Genomic DNA, 23,034 nt, shown 5'->3' with positions numbered 1-23,034 from the left:
AGAGGTGCAGGGGGAGCCAGCCCCCGCGTCCAGCCCCGGCGTCGTGGCTTTGCTGCGGCGGGCGAGCTGAGGTCACTCCTCGCCAGCCCATCGCGCTCCGCAGGGCACGTCCCCCAAGGGCCGCAGGAGCCGAGAGGCAGAAGCGCTGCGTCCCCGCCAGAGAAGGAGCGAGATTCCCTGGGCATCCTCGCAGCACCATGACTCTCCAGGTGAGCGGTTCTGCATCGGGTGGGACAGATGCCAGCAGAGGACGGGGAGGGGGACACTGTCCGTCCGTGCGGTGCCGTGTCGGAAGCAGCCGTGTTTCTGCAGCCATCAGGATTATTACTGCAAAATCAAGGTTACCTTGCGGCACGGGAAATTTGCCTAAGCCTCTGGAGATTAAATAATGCATTACTTTTTGCAAGTGGAGGGTGAGAGACATGCTGCTTATTTTGAACTGTTCATAGGTCATGTAATTTCTTTGAGCCTTACCTGTTTAGAGCATGCCTGAATTATTTTTTTTTTAATGTGTGCGTCTGAGTTTGCTAGGACTGGATTATGTATTGAAAGGTAGGTACATATTTCTTTTTTTTTAGGATCTTGCTAGTTACTTGGAGCTATAAAAGGAGGAGGGAAACTTCTAACACTGAAGCAGTGTTATATGTGCATTTGGAAAGCATGAATAATTTTTAAGGGAGTTGTGCGCATTTTTTTAAGATGTGTGCATCTTTGGGGTGGCACATTTTGATGGGCTTATGTTTGGGTAGGAAAGCTTCTCCTTTCCACCTTCTGGCTCAAGAGAGCTTCCTTCTACCTTCTCTCTGACTATAGATTTAAATAGTTCTGGAGGAAATTATCTTCATTGCTGGCTTTTAGCCTCCTACCTTTGTAGCAAACTATGAATACGTCCCTTGTCTTGCCCATGCTGTGACGGATTAGGTTGTTTTTCTTCATTAGGCTTTCTATTATCCCTTTCACTTCCAGATTTGCAAGCCCTTTTATCCCAGTCTCATTATAATGTCTGTCTCAGCTTAGTTAGTGTGCGCGTTTTGCAAAGAGTCAGCAACATAATGCCCTGACCTAGATGCAGGGAATGTATTGCCAGTAGCTCAGCAATTTTCTTCTGAGCTGCAATTATGTCGAACGGCACAGAGATTTCATTGTGGTGTTTTATAGCTAAGAGGAAGAATCCGATTTCTTCAGTGGGTCAGAATTGCCAAATCCCAAACATAACACCACCTTTGTTTAGTTAGTGATCACTGAATTCATAGCTTGTTTTATTCTGCCTTGAATTTGCTCTAGAAAATAAATTTATTAGCCTGATGATTTAGCAGAAAGAGGTGAGTGCAGTATAATGTGCCATTGCTGTCTACAGTTACACTTTCACACAAAATATTGTGATATCCTACACATTCTGCATTAGACGTTATAGAGGGTTTTTTTATCCATGATTGCTTTGGTTGACAGCTACCATCCGTATCCATAAAAATTCATTGAATCAAGCTCTACGGGAATGAGGATGAAATGAATACAATAATGTTTTCATTCGGGGGGGGGGGCTGTAAAAGATTTCTAAGTTTTGCAAACTGGTAAAATATTCTGCTGTAAATGAAGAATTCATTTGAGCTTTTTTCTTTGCAATAAGGGAGTATGTGATAATAGCCTGATGATTTGTGCATTTTTCTTTAATGCATGTGTGTATGTGAATGTTTATGTCTGTATATATTCTTATGCTCTTAATTTGAGGAGTTAAAGGGAATTTTATCGGCACATGATTAAAAAGGAATTATATTTTTATAGGCCACTCCTAAGCATGTTCTGTAAGCAAGCAAATCCTAAGCAACAGTCTGTGCACAATTATTGGCTAGAGGGAGATGAAGAAAGAAACATTTAGTATTTAAATTTCATTTCTGCATATTTCTTGCTGTGTAAGATACACATTTATGTATTTTTAAAACAGTTATCTTGTGATACTTGCCTATAGAACCAAATGGAATAAAAGTGTAGGAAGATAAGAAGCTTATTAACTTAATGGTTTCCTTTCTTAATTTTTTTTTTTTGGAGTTATCTTTTGTCTTGTACAAGCCTAATTCTTCATTCTTACTGTGAAGTTTAGATCAGAAAACAATTCAAGGCATGTGGAAGATTTCCACTGACTTGAACAGTCATTGTACGTCAGTGCTGGCCGAGGCTCACATGCAGTAGTGGCCACAGTATAAAGATGAAGATAAAGCTTATTTAAACTTTAACCTATTGTGGCAACTCAGTTATGTTTTATTATCGATATCACTTCTTAATCTTCCTGTTAACAGAGCCGGAATGCTGCTTTGTTTGTACGTGTATGGTAAATGTTAAGAGATGTCTGTGATGTAGGAGTCCCTGATAGGTATAGTCAAGAATGTCACATTGCTTTTAGGAGTGTCAAAGATGTACAGTGTGCTATTTTTAATTCAGTGATAAGTTAGTTGCACTGTTGATTTAGTTTCCCCTCGTTGAGCACTTCTCCATAATAAATGCTGTACATTTATCTTGTCAGTGCATATGTGGACATGTGTGTTTGCGTAATTAGGCTACAGTTTTGGTACCTGAGTATAAAAACTCCTTTGTGTCCTAATGCTATGGTGTCTGAAGCACTGGGCAGCAGCGTGGCATGTCTGGAGTGATGCTGGGGTAAGCCACAATGAAAATTCAGAGCACGTGAGTTCACTGAATTTTCACTGAATTTCACTGAATTTTTAGAGTTGGAAGGGACCATAAAGATCATCTAGTCCAACTCCCCTGCAGAAGCAGGATTGCCCAGAGCATGTCAGAGCATGTTACTCAGGACTGCATCCAGGTAGGTCTTGAAGATCTCCAGAGAAGGGGACTCCACAACCTCCCTGGGCAGCCTGTTCCAGGGCTCTGGCACCCTCACTGTGAAGAAGTTTTTTTCTCGTATTTGAGTGGAACCTCCCATGTTCCAACTTGTGCCCGTTGCCCCTCGTCCTTTCACTGGCAACCACTGAAAAGAGTCCGGCTCCATCCTCCTTCAACCCGCCCTTTAGGTACTTGTAAACATAGATAAGGTCTCCCCTCAGCCTTCTCTTCTCCAGACTAAAGAGTCCCAGCTCTCTCAGCCTTTCTTCATAAGGGAGATGCTCCAATCCTTGAATCATCCTCGTTGCCCTTCGCTGGACTCTCTCCAGTAGTTCCCTATCCCTCTTGAATTGGGGAGCCCAGAACTGGATGCAGTATTCCAGTTGTGGCCTCACCAGTGCAGAGTAGAGGGGGAGAATGACTTCCCTCGACCTACTAGCCACACTCTTCCCTATGCAGCCCAGGATTCCGTTGGCCTTCCTGGCCACAAGAGCACACTGCTTGCTCATTGTCATTTTGCTGTCTACCAGGACCCCCAGATCTTTCTCTTCAGAACTTGACTCCAGCAGGTCCACACCTAACCTGTATTGGTGCCTAAAATACCAATACAAGTTCCTCTGCAGGAAGTGCTCGTGTCCTTGCTCCTGCCCTGAGGTAAGCACAAAGTGGACAGGGCCTATTTTGATGGAGGGGCAAGCTACCTATCTGTCAAGGTACATGGCGAGGCAAAAAGTCATATGAACAGTCTCACAAGCACTGTGAGTTCAGACTCCTGTTTAGCTTACAGCAAGGTGTCCGTCTGCCCCTGTGCTCCCAGGCAGAAGGCACCCACGCTGTGCCTTAGGCACAGGGCAGCACCCTCGTGCCCCAAAGCCCCAAATTTGCTCCCTGCACTGTTGGAAACTTGCTGGTCTCAGATGCCTGTGTTCACCTTTCCGGTTTTGCTTCTGAAAGGAAGGTTATTGATATTTACTTACTTTCTATGACTCTTGGCAATTTTTGGTGAAAAATTAGAAATGAGTTTAACATCTAGAGTTGCTGAAATTCAGGTAGAGTTACCCTACAGAAGGAGAACAAAAGTACCGCATAAAAAGAAAAATAAAGATTGCAAGGCTTTCATGAAAGCAAATATTAATATTACAAATATAAGGAATTCCTCATAGTGAAGACTTTATTATATTGCTTGCAAGAAGCACATATGAACCATGTACTGTGATTAATAACTAAAACACTGTTCTTTTATTTTATGGCCAAAGATACTTCTCTTTTGAACATACAGGATAAACCAGAGAATGAATGGTACACGATGCAAAATATTTTTGTTTGCACCTAAGCTAGAAGCCATCAAAGCTTTCATTTCTGGAGAAAGAATATATTTCTCTAATCAGATTTGAGATTAGGATTTGCTTGTTTGTATGGATTTTTTCTTCTATGGCATCAAGAACATGTAGATGTAGAGAATATACCGTTTTCACATTAGCCTAACGGCTGATCCTAAGGGAAATACTGTTACAACTTGTGCTGTAAGCTTCATAAAGTCCAATGGAATTCTAATGCCAGACTTTACAGAGTAATTAGCAGGAGTTTCTTTGTACCCTTCTTTATTTAATTGCTGTTCAGCAGATTTAGTATTTAAAGAAAAAATTAAAATATCTGAAATACCTGTCTGTAGCCACACCTGTTGCAACTGTGGCAGTGCAGCCACGGTTAAAAAGATTTTTCAGCAGGAGTTCCTTAGGGATCTGATTGTACTACTGTGTGTGTCATGAAAACTTGGCCAGCTGACAGAAGATTTCTGAGTTTTTATCATTTAGTGATTTGACCTGAAATATAAGGGTTTTCATTCTTGTATAATTACATTCATAAAATATTTCTATATTTAAATATTTCCTTTTAACATCTGCAATTTAAAGGGGTTTTAGAAGAACAAAAATTAATTGACTTGCACTTTGTGGCAAATACTATAACTGTGTCTCCTGACCTATACATGGAGATATTTCACCACCGGCATGACAGCAAAACCCTTCATTCATGAATATACATATCTAGAGTTCTTATAAGTATTGAATCTACATCATTATTAATGCCCCTATTGCTAATCTAAAACATTAAATCAAACTGAAATTCTTTCGTTTAGCTAACTTGCCAGAGTGCTTTCCTCTTTTTTAAATTGCACAAGCTCCTACTCCACAGAGCTTATTACTTTAAGATAATTTCAAAATGTTTGTTTTACGGCAGTTTGTTTTAAGGCAGATACACCCTTTGCTGTCAGACTGCAAAACGCCACCCCGTACAGGTTAGAAAAGGCCTCTCAATGCTAGTATTTATGTAAAGGTCACTACATATTGTGAAGGTTGAGGATTCCGTGCATGCTATTTATCCTCCCCCTCTGCTCTGCCCTGGTGAGGCCCCATCTGGAGCACTGTGTCCAGTTCTGGGCTCCCCAGTTCAAGAAGGACAGGGACCTGCTGGAAAGGGTACAGCAGAGGGCTACGAAGATGATGAGGGGCCTGGAGCATCTCTCTTATGAGGAAAGGCTGAGTGACTTGGGTCTTTTTAGTCTGGAGAAGAGAAGGCTGAGGGGGCATCTGATCAATGTTATAAATCATAGAATGGTTCGGGTTGGAAGGGACCTTAAAGATCATCTAGTTCCAACCCCCCTGCCATGGGCAGGGACACCTCCCACCAGACCAGGTGGCTCAAAGCCCCATCCAGCCTGGCCTTGAACACCTCCAGGGATGGGGCGTCCACAGCTTCTCTGGGCAACCTGTTCCAGTGTCTCACCACCCTCACAGGAAAGAATTTCCTCCTAATATCTAATCTAAATCTCCCCTCTTCCAATTTAAAACCATTACCCCTTGTCCTGACACTACATTTCCTGACAAAGAGTCCCTCTCTGGCTCTCCTGTAGGCTCCCTTCAGATATTGGAAGGCTGCTATGAGGCCTCCCCGGAGCCTTCACTTCTCCAGGCTGAAGAACCCCAACTCTCTCAGCCTGTCTTCGTAGGAGAGGTGTTCTATTCCTCTGCTCATCTTCGTGGCCCTCTGCTGGACCCATTCCAACAGGTCCATGTCCTTTCCATGTTGAGGACTCCAAAGCTGAACACAGTACTCCAGGTGGGGTCTCACGAGTGCAGAGTAGAGAGGGACATTGCCAGGTCATGTTGAGCTTCTCATCAACCAACACCCCCAAGTCCTTCTCCTCGGGGCTGCTCTCAATCCATTCTCTGCCCACCCTGTATTTGTGCTTGGGATTGCCTTGACCCGGGTGTGGGATTTTGTACTTGGTCTTGTTGAACTTCATGATGTTCACACTGGCCCACCTCTCAAACCTGTCAAGGTCGCTCTGGATGGCATTCCCCACCCCCCACTGTGTCTAAGAGCTGGGTGTTGAAGGTGGTCCTGGCAGTAGCATTGCTCATCTCCGTGAGGTACGTCCGTGCTAGCTGTTGGTCACCTACTGCACTGTCAGCAGAGAAGTGGAAATGAAGGGGGAAATGGGCAGTACCCCCACAGGGTACTGAAACTCTGCCATGCAGTCAGGGCCAAAAGGGTTCAGAGATTACTGCTGGGCCGTGAACTTCAATGAACGCCTTCCTACCCCCAGTGTCACTGAAAGACATATCCACCACATTCATTGGATAGGCTGCTTGCATGAATGTATCTGTAGATATCCTGACACTGGACAGTCTGTAATGCTTCCAAGTGTTTAGATGTAAAACTGTTGGGAAAAAAGAGGTGTACTTATTTTAGCAGTGCTGACCCCATCAGCTACGAAGACCTAGTTCCTTTTCTAGTAACTTAAGGTTTTATTAAGCATCTTTCACCGGAAAATGCCTAGACTTGCTGCTAACCCCAGGTGAGTAGTAGTTGAGAGTACCTAATGATACTACTGTGTGTGCTATACTTCGTATTTTAAGCACACCCCTTGAGAAGAAAACATTTTTTTTTCTTTCATCAGGCTGACTTCGATGGTGCTGCAGAAGATGTAAAAAAACTAAAAACACGACCAACTGATGAAGAACTGAAGGAACTTTATGGATTCTACAAACAGGCTACTGTTGGAGATATTAACATTGGTATTCCTATATATACTTTGCATTTACTCCCATATCTTGATGAAATTAAGCAAATGTTGTGTAAATCTGCATGATAATCAAAGGTATGCATTTATTTTGCAGATTGTCCAGGAATGCTAGATTTGAAAGGCAAAGCCAAATGGGAGGCATGGAACCTGAAAAAAGGTGTTACGCCAATTAAATTTACATGATGTAGTCATGTTTATAAGGACGACAAATGAGGAAAGATAATGACTCCTACTTTTCTTTGCAGGTTTATCAAAGGAGGACGCCATGAATGCCTATATCTCTAAAGCAAAAGCAATGATAGAAAAATATGGGATCTAGCATACTCAAAATAGTTCCCACTAACAACTAACTCTTCAGGAGCTAATGCACTAACTCTGTGGAGAAAAATGCAGTACTAACTCCTTATTGTGTAGTCTGACAGTAAAATCTTTTAAGAATAAGCTGTTTGACTGTAAAGGGTATTTACATACCTACTCTATTTTTAGATTGTATCTTATTCTAAATAAACATGAACCTAATAAATTAACCTTTCTGTAAGAATTGTGGATTTTTGTGGGTATTAAATTATATTGAGCATTTTTACGGGAGCACACAAACAGAGAAGTAAAATAGTAAAAAGTAAAATAGTATAGCTGTCATTTTTTGCAAATGAGGTCTTGGAATGAAGTTTGTGCACATCCAAGATGAGAAAAGACAAAAACTTTTTTCAGAATGAAAGCCAATATTTATTTAAAAAAAAAAAAATCAGAAAATCTCTCCCTTTTAAAGGTTTACAGAGATCTGGAGGAACAGAGCAACTCTTAGGCACAACTGCACGCAGCTGTACAGAAAGAATGACTTATTATGAAGTGCTTTGGACTAATCTTACACCTTCTGCCATTAGAATAGAGGGAAATACTCATAGACCAGCATTTTCTATACATTTTGTTATGTGTTTTGTCAAGAAAATTTCATTAGAGGGTTCCAGCAGATAAAAGTGACCTCCAGGAAGCTCGTAAAAGGAGATATCTCCACTTGTTAGATCATGCCAGGCTGCAAAAGAGAGAAATGTCAACTACTGTGATCATTTTACTAACTATTTCAAAGTTATTATGAGGTAATTATTTTAAATCCCCTTGTTGATTTGTTTTATTTAAGAAGGAGATAAAAGACTCCAGAAAACTCTTCATTAACTGATTCAATACAACAGGAAAATATGTAAGTATAAGAGGAAAACCATTTAAGCAAAGTACCTTCTATATCATGTGATTTATCTTCAGACCCATTAAAGCAGGTGATATCGCAAGAGAAGGGGATATTCCTTTCTGCCTTCTCGAAACTGTGAACGCAAGAAGTAGTAATAAGACTTTCCATAAAATACCTATATTTGGGGTTTGCTTCCACATGCAAAATAGCTTGAAATATCCTCCAAAAGTGTAACAAACTTCAGGGATTAGATTGTGCAGAACATCAGGAGAAGGAATTACTGTAGCTGTAAGATTCTTAGCTCCTTACCCTACTGCAATTAGGTCTAAAATTTTAAAGAAAGAATGAGCCAACAGTTAGGAAAAAAAAAGAGCTTCAACCTGCAATGAAAATTTTCACCTACAACAAACGATTATGTTGTCTGCTTCTATTCCAGTTCTAACGTTTCAGGGCCTTATCAGCGTCAGGTTCCTATGGCCAAAGTGGGTCCCACATCCAAGAGTGTCCTTGTCTTCGCCAGGGTACAAAACCTAAAGCACTCAGCTACGTGAGCTGATGTGTAGCATCGGGTGGGGATGCAGTTAGGACAGAAGCAGCTCTCTAGATGCCTAGAACACAGGCATTCTTTGCTTCTGGTTGGGCTACGGGGCCTCGGATCAGGAGGCTGGATGCAGTCATCCTGAAGCATGATCAGTTGAGCTTATTAGTCTCAGAAAGAAAAGATGCAAGAATACGCTTTTTAGTGGCTACTGACTTTGGATCCTAAGTAGAACTGTAATGCTACCATGACATGTTCCCTGCTGTAATCACTGTAGTGGTTGCTACAGTAAGCAGTGTTTTCATCTAGGGCTTAAATCCCAGAATATAAATGGAAAAGCACACAAGGGAGAAAACGGCGATTACTGTTCCATATTCTTTTTATAACAGAAAAAAGAGCAAATTACAGAGAAAGAAAAAAGAAAACCTGAAATGATTGGACAGAAGTAAAACTATAAAATACAAATATAAACGTAATACAAAATTGTAAAACTTACGAAAGTGTCTGAAGAACTCTAAGGTCTTCTCTGAAAGTAAGTATCAGATGTTTCTTAACGTCTTCGTTTTGTAGAAGCTCAGAAGGAGTCCCTCCTAAAATTTCTATATATTTAAGAATGTCTTCATCTTTTGCATCAGATATGGATGCAGTTTTGATGGGAACAAATTCTTCAGACTGTCAGCACCGGACAAAACTGATCAGATGTTGTACATAATACACTTTAAACAGTATTTTCATTAAGAGTTGTTTTAGTAAAAAAATACAATGATTGTCTGTCTCCAAAATACACTGTCTGATTAGTTTAACATCCACAGAGAATACTTCTTGGAAAGGGTTAGTAGACTCTGCTGAAAATACAGATTCTGAGTAAGCCAAGTACCCTCAAGGTCTGAAACTTCTACAGACAAATAACCATTAATTAATTTTGTTCAGACTCTCACGATTGAAATACAACTAATAAAATAATCTGTTTAAGAGAAAGAGAAGCCTAGCAGTGGACACAAATCTGACTAATGTAGGATTGGAGAGACCAACCAGTTATGAAAATTTGCAGGAATAATAATTCCTTCCATGAAGTACTAGCTCGTACTTAGGATTTCTAAGAAGCTTCAGAAAGAGAAGAACGGAAATAGAAAATGATGACTGAGGACAGGAGGGCTGGGAAAAAGCCACTTCACTGTTGTTCTCCTGAGAAAGATTAGCAGAACCACCAGAACCTCAGAAGAAGCCAAGTATAGATTAAAAAGCCAACAAAGAATTAAGAGGGAAAGAAAGTACAAATGTACTGAGGGCTGGGGCAGGATGTTTGTGAAAGACGAGGTTAAGGCAGGTATTTCACCTTACAGAGCAGGGAGTGGCATTTCATATTTTGTTTTGATTACTTTTTAGTATTAAGACAAAGGCCATAGTAAATAATACAGCATTCAAAAAAGGTAGCATTAGCATAAGGAGACTGTTCTGCTGAGGCTGAGGTTAGCAGCAGGGAATATTCTGTAGCGTGAAATTCTCCGTCTGCCTTGGAATTTATTTCCTCTAAGAAAACAGAACATTCTTCTGCAGGTGTTCAGAAGCAGTGCTTGTTTTGTATTAAAGCCACTCTGCACACTATACTGTAAAAAAGTTATTTTTACTCTTGGTAGCTTATATACTGTTCTGTTTCGTGCTATTAATGATTCTGTAACTTACGTGTGGGGCATGTGCCCCTGATAGAAAAAGATGGAACGGCTCTAGTCCATACTTCTCTTTCAAGTGCAGTGCAACTGCAAAACTAATATAAGATCCAAAACTGCAGCAAAAAAGAGAAATTAAAGCAAAGTAAGCAAAAACAAATGTAAAAATTGGAAAATTTAAATATAATTTGAATTTCAGTGATAACTGGCTATCTTGAACAGTTACTGAAAGCATATATGACACGTAAATTATAGTGATATTAGCTAAATGACATGAAGTGTATTCCTATGCAGTCTAGTTTTACAAATCAGACCTTTTTTTAATCTCTTGGTCTTTTAGTAGTCTCCTCAATTTGCAGTAAGAACAGTTATTTTGAATACTTGGTTCTAAGTGATCTTAAAAATCTATGTGTTTTATGAATGTTTCACCTCCTGCATTCATACAGGGCAAGCACTGACACAAATATTAACAGTAAACACAATTATAATTTATCAGTGTAAAAAAAGAAAAGAAACACAACTCTGCCATTTTTAGAAGACATTGTGCCTGAAGCAATAAGTAAATAACCAGTCTTTGAGATCAACAGCATTTTTTAGGATGACTTGACAAAAGACCTTTGCAGAAGTGTATTTTCACAGAATCACATGGGGTTGGAAGGGACCTCTGGAGATCATGTAGTCCAATCCCCCTGCCAGAGCAGGTCCACCCAGAGCAGGTTGCACAGGAACGTGTCCAGGTGGGTTTGGAATGTCTCCAGAGAAGGAGACTCCACCACCTCCCTGGGCAGCCTCTTCCAGGGCTCTGCCACCCTCACAGGAAAGAAGTTCCTCCTCATGTTTAGGTGGAGCTTCTTATGTTCAAGTTTGTGCCCATTTCCTCTTGTCCTGTCCCTGGGCACCACTGAAAAAAGACTGGCCCCATCCTCTTGACACCCTTCCTTTAAGTATTTATAAACATTGATCAGATCCCCCCTCAGTCTTCTCTTCTCCAGACTAAAAAGACCCAAGTCCCTCAGCCTCTCCTCATAAGAGAAATGCTCCAGGCCCCTCATCATCTTCGTAGCCCTCTGCTGTACCCTCTCCAGCAGTTCCCTGTCCTTCTTGAACTGGGGAGCCCAGAACTGGACACAGTGCTCCAGATGGGGCCTCACCAGGGCAGAGCAGAGGGGGAGGATAACCTCTCTGATCTGCTGGTGACACTCCTCCTGATGCACCCCAGAATGCCATTGGCCTTCTTGGCCACAAGGGCACATTGTTGGCTGTGGTCATTGTGTAGTCCACCAGGACTCCTAGATCTTTCTCCTCAGAGCTGCTCTCCAGCAGGTCAGCCCCCAAAGTTTTTGCAAATAATGGGAAGAATTTATCCAGTCTGAGAGTTCAAAGATAAAGCTCCTTCACCAGGGTGTCTAAAGATGTATATATGTTTACCTGTGACCAAAAAATGCAAATGGTTTTTCCTGCAATTCTTCTAACAAAACACTTGAAAATTCATTAACTATGGTTGCCATGTCTTTCGCAAAAGGCTCCTTAAGACGAGATTCTCTTCCAGGAAGCCTTACAGAGGACACTGCAGAAGAGGTGGAGCAAGGGAGGGAAAAGAATAATAGTTATTTCAAATAGAAACAGTAAAAGAATTTTAAGTGTTTTTTTAATCTATTCTGCAGAATATAGAGACTATTTAAATTAATCCTTCTTGCAGCTGATACAATGTATTTGCTGTTGCTACTACTGTTTTTTAATCCTGTGTGAGATTAGGTTTCCATCCTTTCCTTTACTCACAAATGTTGCCTCTCAAATTGATCTGATTGATAAACTCCTTGTGTTAGAAATCCACAAGGTCCTGATCTCAGCTGAGGTTTCAAAGCAACTTTATTACTGTTAGTATTAATACCAGCCACAAATTCATTAATTTCAATAATAGTAAGTTTGAGGGTTGTGTAAAATATATCCCTCCAAGGGCAGCATTGGAAAGTTAAACCATATTAGAATCACACAGTCCCTGTTTTCTTCTTTGCAGGCTCTTCAGCACTGCACGGGGTAAAATGTGGAATAACAATATAAATTGATGGCAATTTGTATTTGTATGGAAGAGCATAGTACATGCTCTTATTATATTCCTTTCAAAATTGGGGATTTTCCTCTCACTGTTTAGATAAAGTAAGGAATTAATAGATCAGAAAAAATTGTTGATTTTCTAAAATCTCCTAAATCTAAAATCATCACATATACTGCCAGACTCACATGGAAGTAATAGGTCAGATGCAAAGTACTTAGAAGAGATTGAATAAACCACTACCTAATACCAAAGATAGCAGCGCAGAAATGTTTGCATCTCCTGCACTTCCTTTCTGCACAGAACATCTCAGGAAGAGCATGCTGCACTGTGATTTTATTCGTCTGTGTCTGCAGTCGCTCCTAGGCCACCTCCTCAGTAACTTTGTTGGAAGTAGTTCCAAGCTTTTTTTTTTTTTTATAAATTTCAAGGAAAATTTGATGTGACTTGTACAACTTTTTACAGAAAGCATTCACTCACTTAGGGGACTGGTACAATTGCGTTGGCAATGCTCTCTATAAATGCTACACTATTTTTTTTCTTTGTGGAAGGTCTGGAAAACAGCCTTTTTTCCTCTTCAAATAGTTCAGCGATGAATCTTTTTAGTGCTGATACAGCCTGATAGCAATAAGAATTACTTTGCACTGTAACTAAATCTCATTTCACTGTTATAAATCCATAGGTTAAACTTCAGTTTTGATGCAGGGAGTGCAAACCCAGGCAAACACTCCAGATAAAGGGAATGCATTCTGTGCAGCCTCTCAACATTAAAAATAGTTCTCATATCTTCATTGTTAACCCTGATGATGCTTTTTTTTTTTTTTAACGTTAACAATATGCCAGTATATTGCTGTTTCAATATAATTTGATCCCAAGTGATACAGAAACTTAGTAAACTCAGCACCTTAATGGGAATGCTAATTCCTAATGGAATTCCTTTCTGGATAAGACTCATTGGAGTAAGACTGCAGTGCTCTCAAGAACATTATACGCCATTCAAAAAAAATTGGCTACCGTGTATGTCAGACTTGCTTAACTTTAACTACACAAATGACTAGCCTTCAATTGAGCTGCTGAAGAGTTTGCCCCATTGAGCAAGTTGAGAAGTTCCACCTCCAGCCCATGGAAAGCAAATCAGCCTATAGAGAGCATTTGGCCTTTTGTATGGACAAACAACCAACTTCTCCATTCCTGAAAAAAAACCACAAGAAAAAAACACATCATTCTAGAACGAGACTCTTCAGGTACAGGAAAATTAGCGTGGGTTAAATCTAATCTGAAACAATGGGCTGCAATATTTTCTGTCTGTCATCAGATCAGCTTGTGCTACGACAACAATCTCTTAGATATGATATAATCTTCATGCAACAGTGGAAACCAGTTCTGCTTTTATAAATGGTGATGGAATAGTATTGGGCAACAGCCTCGGTTTTAATTTTCTCCTAATTGAGTCACTGACCACAAAGAACGTAACAAACAGCAAAATAAATTGATATAGGATTTCAGGGTGACCATTTAAAAACATGGACTTTTAGAACATACACAATATGAGGTCCATCTAAAGACCTAGAAAACATAAGGACCACCTACTTCAATAATCTCTCTACCACAGTGGTAAAATGGATGTCTAGGGATTGAGTTTCTTTATGTATAGGAAACATCTATGAATTTTTCTTTCACATAGGTATCCAGTCTCCCCTTAAATTCCCATGAAGAGTTAGCATCTATGCCATCCTCTTGCAGTGAGTTGCACAGCTCTACTCCTTGTTGCATAAAGAATGCTCTCCTTTTTTGTTCTTAATCCAACTCCTACAACTTCATTTGGTGGCCACAGGGTAAAGAAAGTGAATGGCGCCTCTCTCAGATTTGCCACTGAGCACTTCCAAGATCTTCTTTCATATTCTCTCTGCCCTTACTCAGCTCTTTTTCCTGAATGAAAAGGCCTACTTTGCTGAGGTATCCCTGACATGGTAGTGCTTTCATGCTCGTGACCATCATTGCTGCCCACTTCTGGACTTTTTCTAATTTTGTTGTGTCCTTTTTTGAGACAGTGGAGTAAGCAGAGCCACATTCAGCTTTATCACAGCAGCCGTATTAATATAAAATATTAAATATATTAAAAAAATTATATTTTTATGAATTTTTTATACATTATTATATTAAATATCAAAATAATACAGAAAAGTAACAGAGAAGTTACAGACAAGTAACAGCTGAAGCAAGATTTGTAATTACTCCTTCCTTCTTGCTGAGAAGGAAAAATAGCATCAAAAATGTCAACTGTATTGTCTCTAGCATCAGATACTCTCTTTACTATCTGAAGAAAAAAGCCATTCTCAACTATTTTTATTCTTTCCCAATTTTCTTGTCCTTTATTCTTGCTGATTAGATTTGTGGCCATAAGCACTGAGGCGACCTCCTAGAACTTATAGCATATCAGGCTGTGCCCTGTCAAAGGAACCTGTAAACACCATGTGCCACAGAAATACCTGGTAAAGATAAATTAAATAGAACCAATAGTGATACAGGATTTTAAAAAATGTTTTCTGCAGCCCTTAGGATAAACTGACATTTCTTGTTAAAAAGACTGAAAAGCTAGTAATTAAGAGATAACAAGCAGCAAAATTCCACTTCCAAAATGTTGAAAATTGTTACAGGCATTATTTCTCAGTGTGTATATAGCTCAGTATATGCAAGGGCTGATTCATCATAAAATACACCTTCATGCCTATATGCAGTCTTTTTTATCTGCACAAAATGTCTGAGAAATGCAGCCAGATCAGAATAGGCAGCAATTCATACCTATTTTAAAACTATGTAATACAAGCAAGACAGAAGAAAACCTACCCAAATGTTGCTGTGGCTAAAATTGTCTTGATTTTTATGTATGTTTAAACTAGGAAGTTTCTCAACGTTTGTTAAGAATCAGTTCAAAGGAACTATAAGAACAGAAAGCCAAAAAATTTGTAGCAAAAATCAGTGGGCAGATGATGTGAGCTTCAAGAGCCGAGGATAGTGGAACCATTGCTGCAGAAGACATAATTCCTCTGGTAGATTCATTAGCATCAGTATCATTAGTCCCATTTACACAGTTACTTCTTCCACAAAAAGACACAAAAACTCAGGTGTTTTAACTTAACAGCCAAGTAAGAAAAGAAAAAATCTCTTCTCAAACTGATTCCAAAGGCGATAGGAGCATTTCAAGCTTGGTAAAGAAACACATTTAGTCAAAGTCCTTAAACCATTTACAGATATATTACTAGTCACTGGAGAGTTTTCACATTTTCCACCTCTACAGGTTTATTCCATCAACACCCAACTTGCTTCAGACACAAATACCTGAATAGTTGGGAAGACCACCAGTGCCAGGAGACGCCAGCCCTAGGGCGGATCGACTTCTCAGCCCTGCACAGCAAGAAGCAGGAATCAGGATTCGTGTGTATCAGCAGCTTTGGGAGCAAGGCCAGCCCTGCAGGAGAGGAGGGGATGTGCATTCAGGTGGCACAGCTGCCGGCTTTAAGGCTTTTCTGGGCTTAAGGGGAGGAGCCCACACCCCGGAAAAAAGGCAGAGACTGAGACACAGAGCTCCCCAAAGGGAAGACAAAAGCATCATGTGTTAGGCATGACACACAGCATTTGGCAGCAGCCTACGGAAGATGCACTGCATCAACCCCAGCGATTTAAAAAGCAGAGGTTAACGTGGCTGGGACAGTACAGAAGCTGTAGCAGTTTTAATACATGGAGTCCTGTATAAAGTAACCAAGAAAAGCCAGCCTTTTGTAAGAAATATATTCCAAAGTACAGCGCTCGCACCTCTGCTGGAGATTTGTAGGGGTCTGAAAATGTTAGGGTAGGGGACCATCACCCGATTTGAATAAAACACTGCGTTTGGTTGGTAGGCCAGTTCTAACTTCTACAAGCTGGAAGACAAGAGCAGTGCATGGACAATACAATTAATTTTTTTTGTGTTACTCTATCGAAAACATCAGTAACAATTATTATTATAATAAAGTAAAAATATTCAAAAGCTGTGACCAAAATGGAAACTGTTGCTAAGGCTTCTTTCACAGTACTTTTATGGTGTAATTATTATGAAGTAAGATGAGGCACGCCTATGTTTGGAAGGTGCACCATTTAAAGCAGCTTATATTGGCTAGTCCTGACCTGTACTGTTATGCCCAATGCTGCTTCTCCACATGATGTAGCTGCTATCATCAGAGGTATTTGACTATAAGGTACAATTTATATTAAAGCACCAAATACGCTTTATTTATTCCTACCTCAAATTTTGCCAAATGTAGAATCGGACACCCAATGTTAATGTTATGAAAGCCAGCTGTTATAAACATGAGGCCCACTAATAATGTTATTAAAAGTAATAAAATACTACCATAAACAATTATTTCCTAACTAAGGCTGGAAATAAAGCAGGCAAAGAATAAGAATTTGAAAGTATAGCATTAATCAAACAGCACAATATTTCCTTAAAAAATCACAGAATCCTAGAATAATGGAATCATAGAATAGTTAGAGTTGGAAGGGACCTTAAAGATCATCAAGTTCCAACTCCCCTGCCATGGGCAGGGACACCTCCCACCAGACCAGGTTGCTCAAAGGCCATCCAGCCTGGCCTTGAACACCTCCAGGAATGGGGCATCCACAGCTTCTCTGGGCAACCTGTTCCAGTGCCTCACCACCCTCACAGTAAAGAATTTCTTTCTAGTATCTAATCTAAATCTCCCCTCTTCCAATTTAAAACCATTACCCCTCATCCTATCACTATAGTCCTTGATGAAGAGTCCCTCCCCATCTCTCCTGTAGCCCCCTTCAGATGTTGGAAGGCCACTATAAGGTCTCCCTGGAGCCTTCTCTTCTCCAGGCTGAACAGACCCAACTCTCTCAGCCTGTCTTCATAGGAGAGGTGCTCCAGCCCTCTGATCATCTTTGTGGCCCTCTGCTGGACCGATTCCAACAGGTCCATGTCTGTCTTGTGCTGAGGACTCCAGAGCTGGACACAGTACTCCAGGTGGGGTCTCACCAGAGCCGAGTAGAGGGGTAGAATCACCTCCTTTGTCCTGCTGGCCACGCTTCTTTTGATGCAGCCCAGGATGGGGTTGGCTTTCTGGGCCGCCAGCACATATTGCCAGCTCATGTTGAGCTTGTCATCCACCAACACCCCCAAGTCCTTCTCCTCAGGGCTGCTCTCCAGCCATTCTCCACCCATCCTGTATTTATGTTTGGGATTGCCATGTCCCAGGTGCAGAACTCTGCACTTGGCTTGGTTGAACCTCATGAGGTTTGCAAAGGCCCACTCTCAAGCCTGTCCAGGTCCCTCTGGAAGCTATAGAGAACAATGAGGTCATCCCTCAGCCTCCTTTTCTCCAAAATAGATAAGCACAGGTCCTTAACCGCTCCTCAGGACATTCCTTTCAGCCTTTTCATCCACCATCATTCCAGAGGTCCTTGAATGCCCTATTCTGGATGCATTCAAGGACCTTCACATCCTTCTTAAATTGTGGGGCCCAGAACTGCACACAGTACTCAAGGTGAGGCCACACCGTCGCTGAATACAGTGGGATAATCACCTCTTTTGACCAGCTGGTTATACTGTGTTTGATGTGCCTCAGGATGTGGTTTTCCCTCTTGGCTGCCAGGGCACACTGCTGACTCAGATTGAGCCTGCTGTCGACCAGCACCCCCAGATCCCTTTCTGCGGGGCTGCTTACCAGCCACTCCCCTCCCAATTTATAGTTGTGCCAGGCATTACTGCGTCCTAGGTGCAGAATCTGGCATTTCGACTTGTTAAATTTCATCCCATTAATCACAGCCCAATGCTCCAATCTGTCTAGATCCCTCTGCAAGGCCTCTTGTCCCTCAAGAGAGTCAACAGCACCTCCCAGTTTGGTATCATCACCAAACTTTCTAATGGTGCATTCAACTCCTGCATCCAGATCATCGATAAATATAGTGAACAGAACTGGCCGTAGAATTGAGCCCTGAGGAACACTGCTGGTGACTGGTCACCAGCCAGATGTAGCCCCATTCACCACAACCCTTTGAGCCCTGCCCTTCAGATAGCTCTTCCCCCAGTGCACCGTGTACCTGCTTATCCCACAGTTAGACAACTTGTCCAGAAGGATGCTGTGAGGGACAGTATCAAAAGCCTTACAAATCCAGAAAAACTACATCCTTCACCTTCCCTTTGTCTGCTCGGTGAGTCACCTTATCATAGAAGGATATCAAATTAGTTAAACAGGACTTTCCCTTTGCAAACCCATGTTGACTGTGCCTGATGATTGCATTATTCTTGAAATGCCTTTCAACAGTACTCAGTACAATCTCCGTATTTTTCCCAGGAACTGAGGGTAGACTAACAGGTCTGTAGTCCCTGGGTCTTCTCTCACGCCCTTTTTGTAGATTGAATAATGTTGGCTAGCTTTCAGGCAGCAGGGACCTCCTCAGACTCCCAAGACTTTTGGTAGATGATCAAGAGGGGTCCTGCCATGAAACCCGCTAGCTCCTTCAGTACTCTGGGGTGAATCCCATCAGGCCCCGTGCATTTGTGAACATTCAACTGATCCAGCTGGTCCCTTACACTTTCAGTGTCCACATATGGAAAGTCACTGTTTTCACACTTGTGGTCCTCCAACTCAGGAGACTGGGCAGCCCAAGGTGTGTTAATATTATTAAAGACTGAGGCAAAAACACGCTGAATGCCTCTGCTTTTTCTTCATTCCCATCAGTCAGATGACCAACAAATACCAGTCCAACATTTTCTTATACCTCTTGCTAATAACATACTTTAAAAAGCCTTTCTTGTTATCTGAAATAACACTGGCCGGTTTCTACTCTAATTGAGCTTTGGCCTTTCGTGTCTTCCCCCTGCACATATGAACCACAGCTCTGTAATCTTCTTATGAAGCTTGATTTCACTTCCAGAGATCATACAATTTCTTTTTCTTTTTGGAGCTCCACAAAGAGTTCCCTGTTCAGCCAAGCTGGTCTTCTGCCCCACCTGCTTGACTTGTGACACAGTGGAATGGCCTACTCCCATGCTTCTAAAAGGTAGTTCTTAAAGACTGACCAGCACTCGTGGACTCCTAAGCCCTCAGAAGCACATTCCCAGGGTACTCTGCTAAATAGCTCCCTGGATAGCTTGAAGTTTGATCTTCTGAATTCCAGGATAGCAAATCTGCTGTCCCTTTTTCTCATTAAACTGAAAATTTTAAACTAAACCATTTCCTGATCACTGTGGCCAAGGCAGCCACCTACCTTCACATCCCCAATGAGTCCTTCTCTATTCGCAAACACCAAGTCTAGGAGGGCATCTTTCCTAGTTGGCTCCCTGAGTACCTGCGACAAGAAGTTATCTCCTACAAACTTCAAGAATTTCCAAGACCTGCTCATCACAGCAGTGTGATATTCCCAGTTGATGTCTGGGAAGTTGAAATCTCCCATAAGGACAAGGGCTACCAATCCTGAAAGTTCTCCTAATTGCCTACAGAATAACTCAACAGTGCTTACATTCTGGCTGGGCAATTGGCAGTAGACACCCACTACATCTCCTTTGTTTCCCCCTAATTCTCACCCAGAGGCTCTCAACCACATCATCGCTAACTGTAGGGGCTGTACAATCAAACCTCTCCCTTACGTATAGTGCGGTACCTCCACCTCACCTGCCCTGCCTATCCCTCCTGAAGAGCCTGTAGTCCTCCATCCCAGCACTCAAACTGTGGGACTCTTTCCGACAAGTTGTTGCTCTCTCCAACTCCCTGAAAGGAGGGTGTAGCCAGGGGGGGGGTCGATCTCTTCTCCCAAGTCACAGGCAATGAGACAAGAGGAAATGGCCTCAAGCTGCACCAGGAGAGGTTCAGATTGGGTATTAGGAAAAATTTTTACATGGAAAGGGTTATTAAGCCTTGGAATGGGCTGCCCAGGGAAGTGGTTGAGGCACCATCCCTGGAGGTATTTAAAAGACGGGTTGACATGGTGCTTAGAGACATGGTTTAGTGATGGTTTTTCTTATCATAGTTAGGTTGATGGTTGGACTAGATGATCTTAAAGTTCCCTTCCAACCTAGACAATTCTATGCTTCTATGATTCTATGACAAGTCCCATAATACCAATGATACCATAGGTCTGGAAACCGACCAACGCTTCCAGTTCATCCTGTTTGTTTCTCATACTGCACACGTCGGTCTACAAGCATTTCAGATATGCTCCTGAGCCCTCCGTGCAGTGTAAATGTTCCCGCTAGCATTGCCACCCTCCGGCAATGCCATGCCAACCCTTGGATTACTTGCTGCAATCCTGCTGGAACCCACTTCCCCGCCATCAACTCTAGTTTAAAGCTCTCTGGATCAGTCCTGCCAGCTTACACCAGAAGACACCTTTCCCCATTGGGACAAGTGGATGCTGTCAGGCCCCAGCACACCTTGCCTCTCGAAGGCTCTTTCATGGTTTAAAGCCCCAAAGTTTTGGCAGAGGTACCAGTCCTGCACCCAGGTGTTGATATCCTGGGCTCGTCTGTTTCTTCCAAAGTCTCCCCCCGTTACTGGGAGGATTGAGGAAAACACTACCTGTGCTCCCAATTTTTTTAGCATTCTTCCCAGGGCTCTGAAATCTCTTTTGGTTGAGCTCAGATTTTTTGTTGCAACACCATTTGTGTCCATGTGAAAGAGCAGGAATAGACAGCAGGCTGAAGGTCGTACTAGGCTTTTCAGTCTTGTGGTGATGTCTGTAATTCGGGCCCCAAGGAAGCAACAAAATTCCCCAAAAAGAGGATCTGGTCTGCAAATGGGTGCTTCCGTTCTGCACACGAAGGAATCACCAATGACTATAACTTGCGGTTGTTTCTTCTTGGCGCTGGTCTCAGTGCAGGTTTTGTTGCAAGGTCTCTCTGAGCTTGGCAAGACTGCCCGTACAGGTTCCTCCTCTATCCCATTATGTGCTTCACCTGTCGTACCCAGGGCCTTGTACCTGTTTTTAAGGGTATCTTAGCAGGTAACTTAGAGGGTAAGGAGGGGTTTCTCTGACTACTCTGTGCTGTAACCCTCTTCTACCCCTCCGTATGCCTTGTGACAGTGCCTTCCTCCTGTCACAAGACAGATCCTAGACCTGACTGTTGTGGCCATGCTGAGTTGGCTTCCATGCATCACAGATGGCAGAACATGGCTCCTCTGATCAATCTCCCTCTCAGACTCCTGAATACTCAGAAGTTCCTTACCCTTAAACATTTCTTAGCTGCTGCTTTATGGCAATTTTCTGTCTCTTTTGGACCACGATATTAATACAAACGGACCTAACGGTAAGTCAGGAAATGTCCTCAGTCTCTAAAACCTGAAACTTATTTACTATCTATTGATGGCAAATGACATCTGCAATGCTATATAGGTAGAGAGCACTCTGCAGGTCACAGTGACTGAACCGCATGAAGTAAACTGTCACTTCTAGCCATTTGCAAGATTGAAAGTGGGTGAAACACTTATAGGATGACTAGTAAGTACGATTCTTTCCGAAATGATAGTGAAATAGTGCAAGGGTAATTTTTTATCCAGTAGTTATTAATACTGGAACCCCATCAATGTAATTCTTGTTTAAGACTAGAAACATTGCTGAGGCAGTTGCAATTCACTAGTAGTAATTTAATGTGACTCATTTTGAGCAGTAAAACGAGCACATACAGATCCCTGAAGTAACGCAACAAAGAAGGATGTGTTTCTCAGTTGCACACACAAGATTTAAAGAACTGTCATGTATGTTGCTTAATAAAGGTTGACTTTTAATATTGACAATTGTGAAATACCTTGGATTATATGTACTGTGAGCAGTTTAATTTCTTTTCTCCTCTGTCAGTCATTATTTATTGTCAATAATTATTATTTTAACAAATCTGCACCATTTTTAGCACCTTTACTACAACTGTACTTCATTTCCTAGTCACTCAACTTCAAAGGATAAAAGTAAGGATACACTTAAATCTTTCTCTTAAAAATCACAGTTTTCTGCTTATATGGGAAAGCATGCAATTAAGCAGATATCACACCACCCAAAGGAAAGCAGTCTTGAGACAGAGACAGTCTTAAATTAATCAAACCCAGGATGCATCCCAACTTGTTATTACTTTTAAGTATGGCCTTGGAGAATTATACACAAGTAATAATATAGAAGTCATGCAGAAGAAACATGGTGAGAAAAGCAGAATTTGCAGAAGGGAAGACTTTAGAGATGCATTAGCAGGATCACCTGGAGGAATTTGGAAAGAAGAGTGACAGCAGACAGAATATTGAAGAGCGCTCTGCCTATAGCGCCGGTCAGCCTCTTCAGGAAAGGTGAGTTCAAACTGGATCTGACTCAGGGCATAGCTAGAGAGGAGAGCTTATGGAAGAGAATGCATTACTTCCTACAAACACACTGGAAGATGAGGTTGGGGGAAGTGAGGACATTCCAAGTGATAGTTGCAGATTGCCCGTGAATTAACCATAGCTAGAAATAAGATTTTTAATCACTGGACCAATCAGATTCTGGAACAACTTTCCAGAAAACCTACCTGCTTTAAGATGGAAATGCAGATTATTAAAGTGGTTATAGAATATGTATGTGACGATGGCTTCATGGACACTTGCAGCACCATGCTCCTATTAGCTTGCTGCAGGAATCAGTCTG

The 23,034-nt window shown here is 41.6% G+C and overlaps 2 protein-coding genes across 2 annotated transcripts; one reads left to right on the top strand and one right to left on the bottom strand.

Annotated features, from left to right (window-relative positions):
* Window positions 1–7,461, top strand: ACBD7 (acyl-CoA binding domain containing 7). Its single transcript, XM_074157306.1, has 4 exons — window positions 1–209; window positions 6,800–6,917; window positions 7,020–7,082; window positions 7,171–7,461. Exons 1-4 carry the CDS (start codon window positions 198–200, stop codon window positions 7,242–7,244), a joined length of 267 nt encoding a protein of 88 aa, XP_074013407.1. The 5' UTR covers window positions 1–197; the 3' UTR covers window positions 7,245–7,461.
* Window positions 7,462–7,824: 363 nt separating this feature from the next.
* Window positions 7,825–22,713, bottom strand: OLAH (oleoyl-ACP hydrolase). Its single transcript, XM_074157523.1, has 7 exons — window positions 22,662–22,713; window positions 13,429–13,563; window positions 11,745–11,883; window positions 10,333–10,432; window positions 9,146–9,321; window positions 8,159–8,244; window positions 7,825–7,958 (listed from the first exon to the last, which is right to left on the bottom strand). The coding sequence occupies exons 2-7, from the start codon at window positions 13,556–13,558 to the stop codon at window positions 7,825–7,827; spliced, it is 765 nt and encodes a 254-aa protein (XP_074013624.1). The 5' UTR covers window positions 13,559–13,563; window positions 22,662–22,713.
* Between the last annotated feature and the right edge of the window lie 321 nt (window positions 22,714–23,034).

The sequence above is a fragment of the Numenius arquata genome, chromosome 12 (assembly GCF_964106895.1).
Source record: "Numenius arquata chromosome 12, bNumArq3.hap1.1, whole genome shotgun sequence".
NCBI lineage: Eukaryota > Metazoa > Chordata > Aves > Charadriiformes > Scolopacidae > Numenius > Numenius arquata.
This window is presented reverse-complemented; position numbering and strand designations above follow the sequence as displayed.

Coding starts and splice junctions, on each gene's coding strand:
- OLAH (XM_074157523.1), bottom strand. CDS start 13,558: ATGGAGAAGTTGGTTGTTTGTCCATACAAAAGGCCAAATGCTCTCTAT. Junction 9,322..10,332: donor CAGGGGCACATGCCCCACAC/GTAAGTTACAGA, acceptor CGGTGCTGACAG/TCTGAAGAATTTGTTCCCAT. Junction 7,959..8,158: donor TAAATCACATGATATAGAAG/GTACTTTGCTTA, acceptor TCTCTTTTGCAG/CCTGGCATGATCTAACAAGT.
- ACBD7 (XM_074157306.1), top strand. Junction 6,918..7,019: donor TGTTGGAGATATTAACATTG/GTATTCCTATAT, acceptor TTTATTTTGCAG/ATTGTCCAGGAATGCTAGAT. Junction 7,083..7,170: donor GGCATGGAACCTGAAAAAAG/GTGTTACGCCAA, acceptor TTTTCTTTGCAG/GTTTATCAAAGGAGGACGCC.